Source organism: Monodelphis domestica, chromosome 2 (genome assembly GCF_027887165.1).
Source record: "Monodelphis domestica isolate mMonDom1 chromosome 2, mMonDom1.pri, whole genome shotgun sequence".
Taxonomy (NCBI): Eukaryota; Metazoa; Chordata; class Mammalia; order Didelphimorphia; family Didelphidae; genus Monodelphis; species Monodelphis domestica.
The window spans coordinates 360,844,381-360,858,117 of NC_077228.1; the positions used below are offsets into that span (position 1 = coordinate 360,844,381).

At 38.7% G+C, this 13,737-nt stretch overlaps 1 protein-coding gene across 4 annotated transcripts in view; it reads right to left on the bottom strand.

The window, feature by feature from the left end:
* Positions 1–13,737, bottom strand: part of USP45 (ubiquitin specific peptidase 45) — an 87,881-nt gene that overhangs the window by 55,742 nt on the left and 18,402 nt on the right. For 2 of the 4 annotated variants that reach the window (XM_001367781.4, XM_056818618.1), the window contains exons 3-5: positions 8,916–9,085; positions 8,063–8,166; positions 7,218–7,318 (exon numbers count right to left, since the gene is read on the bottom strand). In XM_001367781.4, the coding sequence (XP_001367818.1) occupies positions 7,218–7,318; positions 8,063–8,166; positions 8,916–9,085 (375 nt within the window). Of the gene's footprint in view, positions 1–7,217; positions 7,319–8,062; positions 8,167–8,915; positions 9,086–9,806; positions 10,972–13,737 lie in introns of those variants that run through there. The other 2 variants (XM_056818620.1, XM_056818619.1) reach the window with 2 other exon arrangements.

Consider the following 13,737-nt stretch of genomic DNA (forward strand, 5'->3'; position numbering starts at 1 on the left):
AACAGGATGGGAAACTGAGGTAAGAGGGATGAAGATTTCACTAGACTATGGGGATAATTTTAGAAAGGTTTGAGGAAGTATTCCAGTCAAAACTGTGACTCTTAGACAGTTAGGGAGATGGAGGACAACAGCAGTTCAAAATCTTCTTTCTTCTTCCTCACAAATCAGCCAGATCTCTCAGCTTAACCCTAGAAAGAAACAAAGTTCAAAGTCTCTTCTTTCCTCCTGGCCAGCTCAACTCTCTTATAGACCACCAACTCAAAAGCTTCTCCCCTGGTCAGCTTCCACTGCTCAGAGCCAGAGAGACAAAGACCAAGTCCCAAAAGCCAAGTTTTTCTTCTCAGTGTCAACTTCAACTTCTCAGAGCCAGAGAAACAGAGACCAAGTCCAAAAGCTCAGTTTCTCCTCCCAGTGTGGCCAGCCAAAAGCCCCCCAATTGTCCCTCCTGGGGACATTCCATTGGAATCTTCTCTTGACAGACATCTAGAGCTAGATCTCCAGCCCTGCATCTTGGTCCACAAGTCCTGCAAAATCTCTCTCTCTTCATGTCTCTATCACATTTTCCAGGGTCACACGGCTAAGAAATGTTCAAGAACAGATTTGAACCAAAGACCTCCCATCTCTAGGCCTAGCTCTCAATCCACGGAGCCACCCAGTGCCCCATTATAATCTCATTCTATAAACTCTAGTATCACCTATATTAAGTAGATCAATGTCCTATTACATTTAATTTAAAATTTCCATAAATCTGATAACTTTTGTAAGTGGTTCTTTCAGCACTCCAGGCAACTCTCTTAAGACAGTATGTTACTGATGAAGTGCTGACCTGCACTGGTAAAGAGAATTTCCTCACTCAGGGAGAAATAGGCACCTCTTGGTCAAAATTTCTAATTCAGAATCACAGGTCTTACCTCTATCCTTACACATAAGAAAATAAGACAAGGTCATACTTTAGGGATATATAGCAGCTACAAAATATTTGTGCCCAGAGGCAAACATCTACATAATGTTTATGACATCGGCACCAGTACTAGCCAAATCTTACTCTATTATCTTCAACTTCCACTCATTATTCAGCCATTTTCAGAATAAAGCTGCAAAGCCCACAAAACAGTGTCACCTCCAATTGGGACTGCCCTTATGCACACTTGACAAACCTTACTGCTGAATAATATTACATTGCAACTTCAAGACATTTAGGATGAAGTATCAAATAACTGAGTATAATTTGAATTAGATTAAAACATAATTAGGGAAACTATGTGGTAGAGTGGATAGTGTTGGGTATGTAGTCAGGAAGACCTGAATTCAAATTCAACCTCAGATACTTACTAGCTGGGTGAAAGAAATATGGTGGTAATCACTGCCCTCAAAGTGTACGTAGTCTATTTAGAAGCAGTTAAGTGTCTTAGTAGAGAAAGAGTCAGGCCTAGAGGATGGGAGGTCCTGTGTTCAGTGAAGATTGAATTGTAAACCAGTCTATTTTTATATTTTAATTCCCAAAAGGTGGTAACTAAGTATTTGAAGTAGACCTACCCATTTAAACTACTAAAAGGTGTTAACTAACTACAAAAGGTGAACTAACCAAAAAATGTATAATCTAACCAAAGAAGGTGTGAACTAAAGAGTGGGCAGTCCTGGAAAGGAGCATCTGCTGTGATTGGTAGAAAGAAATTTAGGGGAGTTGACACAAGAGAAAAAAGATTTTTAAAAAGAGGACCAGAGGACTTCCGGTCAAGATGGCAGCGTAGAAGCAGCGAAAGTTCAGACCTCAGAAACCCTTCCTTACCGATCGCAAACAGAGTGCTCCTAGGCCACCGAAATTCAAGCTGAACAACAGGATAGACCTGGGGAAACCTCCTCCTGGACCTGGATCAAAAGGTACCGCACCCCAAAAGCCAGAACCCTAGATCACTCGGATCTAAGGGGTATACAGAAAGAAGGTCCCAGGACCCATCCCCCCCAACCCAGAGTGCTGAGCCCACGGCAGCAGCGGGAACCTCAGGGCTCTGAGGACTCACATTGAAAGCAACCTGAGCCAGTCTCCGGGGCGCCCAACACAGACGGCAGGGAAACATAGATAGAAGAGGGAAGCCGGTAGCCCCCTGGCTGGGTCCTTCCATCTGAGTCTCAAGGGAGGTCCCAGCTTTAGGGCATCAGCTGAACCCAATCCCATCAGGAGCCCTCAGAGCTACTGAAAGGACAGAAAACTCAGGGCTGGCAAAGGGGTTGCTCCAAAGAGCTTACCTTGAAAGTAACCCAAGCCAGTTTCCGGGTATTCAACACAGACTGTGGAAGAGGAGGTTGCTGCTTTTTTTTTCTTCCTTTTTTTTGGCAGGGGATCATTCGGCCCACACCACCTGAACCTAATCCCATCAGGAGCCCTCAGAGCTTCTGAAAGAACAAAAACCTCAGGGCTAGTGAAGGGCTTATCTTGAACACAACCCGGGCCAGTCTCCAGACATTCAACACAGACTGTGGAGGAGGAGGCTTATTGCATCAGGGCTCATTCGGCCCAAACCAGGTGAACCTAATCCCATCAGGAGCCCTCAGAGCCCAGAGGCCACGCATCTCCCCCCTTAGAGAGCAGGGTCTTCTGAAAAAAAAAAAAAACAGAAACCAAGAGGCGAAGTCAAGATGGCAGCCTAGAAGGAGCATAGACCTGGCAGCCTGGCCAGAGCTTTGGAGATCCTCCATATCTGCTCCAGCCGTCCAGGAAGTTTAAAACTCAGAGTAAACCCAGCCCAACTAAGCGGAACTCAATCCCATCAAAAGTCTCCAGAACACAGGGAAACCCAGGCTCCCCATCCATCCTCATCTGCTGGACTTTAAGCCAATCAAAAGCCTCCAGAGGACAGGAAAGCTCAAACCCCCAACAACCATCCCCCAGAGATTACACCAAGAGATCCTCTGTTAAAGCTCCAAGAGGGGAGACTGATAGAAGTCCCCCCCCAAAAAAAAAATGAGAGGAACAAGAGTACAGACAAATACGGGGAGGAAAGAAGGGGCGAATTTGAACAAACAACAGAAACAGAAGAAAGAAACTACAATAGACAGCTACTACTCACCAAATGGAACAGAGGGGGAGAGATCAGCAAATGATAAACCAGAAATCCCAGCGAATTGGATACAGGCTGTGGAAGAACTCAAAACACAACTAAGAGAGGCTGAAGACAATTGGGAAAAGAACTTAAAAATTAAGATAAGTCATCTGGAAACAGAGGCACTTGAACTAAAACAAGAAAATAGTGTCCTGAAAGCCAAAATCATCCAGCTGGAAAATGAGGCAAAGGAGATGAAAGACGAGATAAAGAGGATGAAAGACGATCTTCAAAGAAAATCAGACCAGAAGGAAAAAGACGACCAAAAAGCCAGAGATGAAATCCAATCCTTAAGAACCAGAGTAAAACAACTAGAATCAAGTGACCTCACAAGGCAGCAGGACACTATAAAACAAAAAAGAATGAAAAAATTGAGGAAAATGTGAAGCATCTCATTCACAAAACAGATGATTTAGAAAATCGTTCAAGAAGAGACAATTTAAGAATAATTGGACTACCAGAAGACCACGACAAAAGAAAAAGCCTGGACATAATACTAGAGGAAATTATCCAGGAAAATTGTCCCGAGATCCTAGAACAAGAGGGGAAAGTGGAGATTGAAAGAATCCACAGATCACCCCCTGTATTTAATCCCCAACTGACAACACCAAGAAATGTTATAGCCAAATTCAAAAACAATCAGATGAAAGAACAGGTATTACAAGCTGCCAAGAAGAAGCCATTCAGATACCATGGAAACACGGTGAGGATAACACAGGATCTGTCTGCATCCACACTGAAGGACCGAAAGGCATGGAATACGATATTCCGGAAAAGCAAGGGAACTAGGCCTACAGCCAAGAATAAAATACCCATCAAAACTGACTATATTCTTACAGGGGAAAGTATGGTCATTTAACACAACAGAAGAGTTCCAAGCATTCATAAATAAAAGACCAGACCTGAACAGAAAATTTGATGCCCAAGCACAGAACTCAAGAGAAGCATCAAAAGGTAATTAAAAAAGAGAGGGAAAACAACAACAACAACAACAAAAAATTTTTTAAGAGACTCAATAAGTTAAAATGATATGTATCCCTATAAGAAAAGAGGTCATTGGCAACTCTTAAAAACTGTTGCTATCACCTAAGCAGCTAGAAGAACTACACTCAGAGGGAACAGTGACAAACTGTATAGGATGAAAGGACAAGACATAAATAGGTATATAGATATATGCATGCATAAATACATATACAGGTGTATGTATATATATACATGACTAAAGCTAAAAAAGAAAAGAGGTTATGACTAAAAGAAATGGGAAAAGAAACAAATGGGGGTAAATTTATATGTCACAAAGAAGCTCATGGCAGGAGGGGGGAGAACATTGATACACTGGAAGGGTAAAGAGGTTGGAGATAGGAAATACTCAACTCTTACATACTTTGAAATTGACCCAAAGAGAGAAGAACAATCCAATCCATTGGGGAAGAGAATAGATTTGCGCCCTATAGGGGAGCAGAAGGGTAAAAAACAGACTGGTGAGGAGGGAAGCAGTACAAGGGAGGGAGAGGGTGGGGGGGAAATTTTAAAAAGACTACAGGGGAAAATAAGGGAGGGAATAAGAAGGGAGGGGGCTAGAAAGGGAAGTACAAGGGGGACTGATTTAAAGTAAATCACTGGACTCAACATGGCAATGGGTTCGAAGCAAGAACACATGTGATACCCAGTGGAATCACATGTCGGCTACAAGGGGTGGGGGGGGGGAGGAAAAGAAAATGATCTTTGTCTTTAATGAATAATGCATGGAAATGATCAAATAAAATACTATAAAATTAAAAAAATATATATCCATTAGTTCTCACCTCAAAAAAAAAAAAGAGGACCAGAGACCAGATGAAATTTGATATCTCTCTCTCTCTCCTCTCCCTCTCTCTCTCCCCTTTCTCTCTCTCCCCCCTCTCTCTCTCTCTCCCCTCTCTCCCCCCCTTAATATCTTCCCTCTATTGTAAATAAACTATCATAAATTCTTTACTTTAGTAATTCATTTTGGGATTTAGTAATTAAATCCCTGGTGACCACCAATTAATATATTCAAGTCCACCCAATAAAAATTAACAGTACAAATCTGATATTAGATACTTTTTTTTTTTAAGTGTAGCACCACTGCATTAGGACATGGGTTAGTATTTAGTAGAAAAGGGAAATACTTCAAATACTTGGAAAAAATCTTGGACTTTTCCAAAGATGAATGAGAAAACATAGTAACTTCTAGACTTCTTTTCCAATCTCTACAAAAGCTTCATGGGAATAATTTGCATCAAGAATATCTTTTATGAAGGTCTGAGAAAAGAGTAAGCAAATTTTTTAAATTATATCCTATAGCAAACTGCATTTTTACATGAACAAAACTGTTAGAGGAAGAGAATATAAGATTCTAAAGTGTCTAAAAAATCATTTTGTTATATAGATTTTAAAGGTTCTTCACCCAACAGTGTTAACTAAGCTTTTTTCAATATATAATTTTATTTTTGTTGAGAAACTCAATGTGAGGAATATAACTTGCATTACTTTCAATATTTTGTAATTTTGAAATAAATGTTTTATTATGGAGTTAACTTGGTTATATTAAAACCATAAATGATTCCCTGAAATACATAACAGAAATAACCATATTTGATTATCCTTTGATTAAATGCAATGACAAATGATGGTTACAAAGGACAGATGATCAGCTTTCTTCTCTTAGTAAGGAAGCAATGAGAACTATGAATGATAAATGCAAAGGATACAACATAACTGTTTCTGTTACAAGGAGGTGAGAACTCCCTAATAGAGTGAAAGATATGGTGAAATGATTGGTGAGGAAAAAACAAAAGGCATCAATACAATTCTTTTAAAATTAATCATACAAACCACTGAGAAAAACTTGAGGTTAGATGTTTTTAAAAATAAAATCAGAGTCCCAAGAATCAATTTACCAAGGAATACTCAAGATATACATAAAAACATCGACAAAGATCCAAAGAAGAAAGATGAAGAGGCACGTGTTCCTATTTCTTTGCAGTGGTTGGGCATCACTGCATATGACTTCATTACAAAGAATAGTTCTCCAAGGGAATGGGGGAATATTCTGGGAAATGGTGATTTAAAAACAAAAGATATTAATAAATATTCACAAAAGTCTTCACAGAAATAAATAACTTGATTTTTTAAAATATACATTAATCATCTGAGGTACAAATCAGTCATTTGCTTTCTAAGATGGAAGCTGTAATATAACTCACACAAACAAAAACTTTTTTTACAGTATGCAGATGTTTTCTTTTTAATAATATAATATATACAGTGGAACTTTTGATGACTTCTTTTAAAACTTCATTTATACAGAATCATATCTACAAAATTAACATTTTAATGAAATAAAAGTGTCTATTATGCACATATCCAGGAATATAAACAAACTTCACTTCAGACAGTTGGACACACAGAAATTTTTTTAAAACTTCTGTTTTAAAAACGTTCCTAGGGGGCAGCTGGGTAGCTCAGTGGATTGAGAGTCAGACTTAGAGATGGGCGGTCCTAGGTTCAAATCTGACCTCAGACACTTTCCAGCTGTGTGACCCTAGGCAAGTCACTTGACCCCCATTGCCTAGCCCTTACCACTCTTCTGCCTTGAAGCCAATACACAGTATTGACTCCAAGATGGAAGCTAAGCGTTTTATTAAAAAACAAACAAACAAACAAAAAAAAACCATTTCTGCATCTCCAATGCCTGGACCAATACAATACTTGTCTAACCCTAGTCAGCTCCAGTCTACTCAGCTCTTTCCCAATGTTTCTACCCCAGATTTGGGTCTCCCTTGAGTGCTCATCTGAAGCTTTTATAATCTAAATTTTAACCATTTAGGAATACATCGCTAATTATAACACTACTCCTAGTAGTTGTCCTAATATCTTTTTGTAAAACTAACACCTTGAGGGATTTCTTGGGGGGAGCTGAAGGGAGCAACCTTAAGAAATGTTGAATGACTCAAACAATAGCAATTATATTATGTGGGAAATGCCTGCATTCTTTATTATTATTGTGCAATGTATTCAAGGTGTCACTTATATGTATGAATTACCAAATATATGTCACTGCATCACAAGTCTCTGTGATAATTCATAACTTACTTGCTTCTGTTTTTGAAACATGCTTCTGGAGAAAATCAACTATTTGAGCCAAAGCTTTTTTATTACGATGTGTCGATAATTCTTCATCACACTCATAACACCTAAAAAAATATAAAATTTGAATGAAATTGATAAAAAAATACCTCAATGACTTTGCAATTTGTAAATTATTTTGTAAAATTTTGTAAATTATTTTTCATCTGTGTAATGTAAAGATGAAAATAGATCTCAAACAATGAAACTGCTTTTTAAAGTGAAAATTCATTTTAAAGTTCTCAAAAGTAAACTTGTAGGAGTGCTATGATAGAAATTTGTAGTTAGGAGGCTTGGGATCTAATTTTGGATCAGTCATTTTCTAGCTACCTGACTCTGGGTAAGTCACTTAATATCTCTACACTTTAGTTTCTTTATTTAAAAAATGGAAATATTATCTCAGAGAATTGAGACAGTCAAAAGAAAAAAAGAGATGTAAAGTTCTTTGTAAATCGTAAGTATCAACTATTATTATTATTATTACTATTATCCTGACAACTTTAGTAGTCAAAGCAAAAGCATTAACTGAGTGGTGTGGAATAGTGGAAAGATTAGTGGATTTGAAGAGAAAATATATAGTAACAACTCCTGGCTCTAGTACTTGCTATATGTATGACTGCAACCTTTCTGGGCCTTGGTTTTCTCACCTTTAAAATGGGAGAGCAGCCATTGGATCTGATGACTTCTAAAGTCCCTTCTGCCTCTGAATCCGATAATTCTACATACTATTGCCAGCTCATCTTATAAACCAATATTTAGCCATTACTTTCCTTCAGTCCTAATATAAGTACTCAATAAACTTTAATACTTACCATATAATCCATGTGCTAAGATTGATAATAATACAATGGGGTTCTGTGCAGGAAGTCTGGAAGTGTTTCAAAGAATGCCGGTCTTCTGAGTTTTGACTACATCCCTGAAGTTGAACAGAATTCCATTTCAATATGCGAACTAAGAGCCTTGATTTCAAATTAATTTTACTTTCTATCAAATGAAAAGTTAAGTGAGATAATCTTTCTTTTGTGAAATAGAAAACTGCTTCAGAAAATTTTTTATTAAATTGTATTTCTTATCTAAATACTCTTTATTGTATTAAGTACCTAATATGTGCCAGGCATTGTGCAAATATTATGTCATTTGATCTTAAGCACATATCACATTCCAAAATGCAAGTAGCTAATGACTTAGGATCTATGTTCCAAACTTAATCTCCAAATCTCATTAACTATAAAATTCCCTTACTATAGTCTTATTGCAAAGGTACATACAACAGAAGCAATTAAAAGCCATATAATACATTTTTTCAGAGATCAGTATTTAAGAGAATCAGAAAAAGTTGATTTTATTGATTAAGGTAAATGGAAGTTGAATGAACAAAGCTAACTCTTCTACTGCTCCAGAACCAATCTTGAGAAGGGACTCTGTGGTAGTATTAACATAATCATAAGTATACTACCTCAATCATAGATAAATTTTTTAAATTCACATTGGCAAAATGTTTTTCTAAACCCAGGAAATTATTCTGGAAGCCTTTTTTTCTATCTAAACATTAAAAATAACTTGTGTCTTATAAAACTAGTGACAAGCCCCAAATGCCATATGATTATCTAGTCAAATCATTAAAAGAATGAATAAAAGACTATCTTCCCATAACATTTTTCTCACCTGAAAGCCACACTTGAGGCACAACCAAATATCAGATTTTACTGACTCTCCATCACAGAGCCTTCTTTCCTTTAAACATTCTGAACAAACAGACCACAAATTCTGAGCTACTGCTCTCTTCACATGGTGGACACTGACAGCTTGACTTACATGCTGACACGTTAAACCTGCTAAAAGGAAATGTACATTTACTGGATATGAATATTAAAAAACATTCTTCCAAAGGCAGACTCTTAAGTAATTTATTATATATATTCAACATGTATTCCACAACATGCAAAAATGAATTAAATTAAAATAACTAGAATGAATTTGCTAAAATTTAAAATTTGAAACAACAAAATGCTCTTTTTCTCATTCAGGACATATTGGCAAACTCTCATTGCAAAGAAGGCTTCTATATAACAAACCTATTAAATTATAAAGCAGGATAAAATAGGGGAAAATGAGCAATAACCTATATGGCATAAGAATTTTCTACAGAAACTATTTCTAACTAAATGCTTTCACTGGTCATTAACCACACAAAAAGTCAATTCCAAATGGGTGACAGTTGTTAGGGGTAAAATTAGGTGTAAGACTGAATATATTATATTGGTGGTCACCAGGGATTTAAATTCAATCCCAATGAAATACTCAAGTCAGTATGGGATTTTATGGTGGTTTATTTACAATAAAAGGAAAAAATTAAGAAGAAGGGGAAAGGGTAGAAGATCTGCTCTGGCCTGGCCTAAGCCAAGGAGAGTTCAGAGGCCTTAGCCAAAGGGCCTTCTCAGAAGATTAAATCTAGTTCAGTTTCCAGCTGCGAGGCCTCCTCCAAGAAGAGGTGCCTCCTCGGAGGATAGTGCCTACAGAAGGTCAAGGAAAAGGGGAGTCAGCCTTCTCACTCACCAAGGTCAATTCCAGGAAACCGCTTCACCTAAACTATGCTACAGAGCTAAACTCCAACTCAAAGTCCAACAAAGCCGCAAGCACACCAAACACCGCCAAAAGCTCCCAACGCCACCAAGAGTTTTCACAGGAAGTGAGGTGAAATATATAGCCCATTCTTTACATCACTTCCTGTGTCACACATGTACCAATGGTGGCTTAAGCTTGGCTTAGGACAGCCCGGGGGTCAGTCAGTTGTTTCTGATTTGTCACTTGCTAGCACATGCCGGTTATAGGCCATCCTCCCCTACAGTTAATCCTTAAGTGGGGGTGTATACATTCCTGGTTACTAGAATTCTAAAGACTAAACAGGGTGGAGTAAAACTAAAATTCACACAGTTTACATGAACTCTGAACCCCACAAACATGTATCAAATAAGCTCTTCCCAAGATCTGATGCTACTATCAAATAGAAAAAATAATCTGGTTTTCCTGAGATTCCCCTCATTTAATATCCCAACAACCAAATTCCTAAAATTACTAAGTATCAATTCCAAGGCAAAAGAGTGGTAAGGGCAAAGCAACTGGGATTAAGTGTCTTACTCAGGGTCACATAGCTAAAAGGATCTGAGGCCAAATTTGAACCCAGAACCTCCAGTCTCTAGGCCTAGCTCTTTTCTGACTATTCACTGAGGCTCCTACCTGCCTCAAAGCAGGATAGTGTAATAATGTAAGGTTTCCCCTGAAGTTTTTTCCTACATTTTTCTGTAATTATCATACTATCTGCCATTTTGCCTAAATATTTGTCCCTAGGACCAACAATCATGCATTAAATGGACATACATGTAACATCTCAGGGCTTGGTTGTTAAACCCTCTTTGTGGATAATAGAGCTATCTTGGTGGCCTATATTCCCTTAGTACTGCCATAGTTTTTTCTTGTTGAAATGACTTATTTAATTTCCCTTCTTAAATCTTCAATTATTTCTCTTGTCCCTTCTTGTTTGTCTTTATCAGCTTGGTACATGTAAGAAGCTACTCTCCGACTTCCGGGTAAACATGGTGGCAATCTAGACGTGAATCGCTTCCTCTCCCTGGCACCGAACGAAATAGAATACCTCAAAAGAGCATAAAAATCACCTTTGGAAGAACGGAGGGACTCTCCAGTATCCCACAGAAACGAAGGTACATGGGGTTTGAACATTTCCACAATATAAGGAGGAAAAACTTGCACAAAAACGTGAACTGAGCCACCCTCCCCCCCCACCTCCCCCACCAAACCAGAATAAGGTATCAGAGCACTCACTGGGACAGCGAGTGAGTGAGGAACATCTCTGTCTGGGGGGGAGGGGAGACACACCAGGGTCCTTGGGACCTAAAGACTGCTAGGAAACGACCTCTTAGGACGGTTTCACGGGAGAATCCTGCGCTGAGCACAGGGGAGGCCGCGCTGAGCAAAGGGGCAGCTGCACAGAGCACAGGGGCCTGCGCTCAAGAAACCTCGGAGGCTGGGAAGAACTAGTCTGAGGCAACCTAAATTCACAGAAAACCTGCCCATATCACCCAGACCCCAGACCAAAAAGGAGAGGGGAATAAAATCACCAAAGGAATGGCTCACACGGCCCAAAATCAAGCCTCCAAGAAGAAAGGGGAAAAAGTAACTATTGAAAACTTTTATGGTGGAAGTACCAAAGGAAAAGAAGAGAAAGAGGATGAAATCCAAACAAAATCAAAACATGCCTCCCAAAATGGAAATTATCCACAAGCTCTGGAAGAACTCAAATTGGAGCTTATCCAAAAGATGGAAACCTTCTGGAAAGAAAAATGGGAGAACGAGATCAGCAGTCTGATAGACAAGACTTCACAATTGGAGAAAGAGATGGAAGCATCTAGTAGAAGGGCAGACAAAGCTGAAAAGCAAAACCAGTCCCTAATGACCAGAATTAAGCAACTGGAAGACAGTGAGCTTGCAAAACAGCATTAATAAAGCAAAGCCAAAGAATTAATGAATTAGAAGAAAACATAAAATATCTCACTGAAAAGGTCACAGACCAGGAAAACAGAGGAAGAAGAGACGTGAGAATTATTGATCTGCCCGAAAAACCAGAGATAAACAAAAACTTTGATGCTATACTACAGGAGATTACAGAAGAAAATTGCCCACATGTTCTGGAGCAAGGGGGCAAAATAGAAATAGAAAGGGTTCATAGAACACCCTCTATACTAAATCCCCAAAAGACAACCCCCAGGAATGTAATTGCCAAATTCAAGAGCTTCCAAGAAAAGGAGAAAATCCTACAAGAGGCCAAGAAGAGGAGCTTCAGATATAGGGGGGCTCCCATAAGGATCACACATGACTTAGCGGCTAACACACTAAGAGAACACAAAGCATGGAACACGATATTTAGAAAGGCAAGAGAGCTGGGTCTCCAACCAAGAATCAACTACCCAGCAAAACTGACTATATACATCCAGGGGAAAGTATGGGCAGTCAACAAAATAGAAGATTTCCAAGCATTTGCTAAGAAAAGACGAGAACTCAGTGGAAATTTTGATATTCAATCACAGAAAGCAAGAGAAACATGAAATGTTAATATGAAAGAAAGGGAAACGGGGGGAAATCTTATCTTTTTCTTTAAGTCAAACTCTCTTCTATAAGGACTACATTTACATCAAATTATATATATTAATATATGGGGAAAATGTATTGTGTAACTCAAAAATTATATGCATCATAAGAATAGTTAGAAGAATCATGCATAGGGAAAGATTGGGGCATCAAGAAGATTTGGTGAAAGGTGGGGCAAAGAAAGAAAAAGGGAGGGGGGGGAATCATTGATAATACTAAGATTTACTTCAAGAAATGGGAGGGGGGGACTAAATAGAATAATCTTGCCCATACAAAGATACACATGGGAAGGGGAGGGGAAGAACTCTCATATGAGAAGGAGAGGAAGAGGGCGTGAAGTGGTATTACTTAAACCTTACTCTCAGTGAAATCAACTCTGAGAGGGAAGAACATCTCGATCCAGTGGGACCCTGAATTCTATCTTATCCAACAGGGTAAGAAAGAAAGGAAAATTAAGGAGGGGGAGGGGAGAGGGAGTATAAAAAGGGAGGGAAGGAGAGGGGGGTGGGGAAGGGAGCATAAAAAGGGAGGGGCTAGAAAGGGAAGCATATCAAGGGAGGGGACCAGGGGGACTGACCTAAAGTAAATCACTGGTTCAAAAGGATATAGCTAAAGAAGAAAGGTCAGAACTGGAGGAAGATATCAAAATGCCAGGGAATCCACAAGTGACAATCATAACTTTGAACGTGAATGGGATGAATTCACCCATAAAACGTAGACAAATAGCAGATTGGATTAGAAGCCAAAACCCTACCATATGTTGTCTTCAAGAAACACATGTGAGGCGGGTTGATACTCACAAGGTTAGAATTAAAGGATGGAGTAAGACCTTTTGGGCCTCAACTGATAGAAAGAAGGCAGGAGTTGCAATCATGGTATCTGACAAAGGATGAAAAGGGGGACCTCACCTCCATTGAAGAGGAAATTAAGGCAATCATTAAAAACTATTTTGCCCAACTATATGGCAATAAATATACCAACCTAGGTGATATGGTTGAACATTTACAAAAATATAAATTGCCTAGACTAACAGAAGAAGAATTAGATTTCCTAAATAATCCCATGTCAGAAAACGAAATCCAACAGGCCATCAAAGAACTTCCTAAGAAAAAATCCCCAGGGCCTGATGGATTTACCAGTGAATTCTATCAAACATTCAAAGAACAGCTAACCCCAATATTATACAAACTATTTGACATAATAAGCAAAGAGGGCATTCTACCAAATTCCTTTTATGACACAAACATGGTACTGATTCCAAAGCCAGGCAGGCCAAAAACAGAGAAAGAAAATTATAGAGCAATCTCCCTAATGAATATAGATG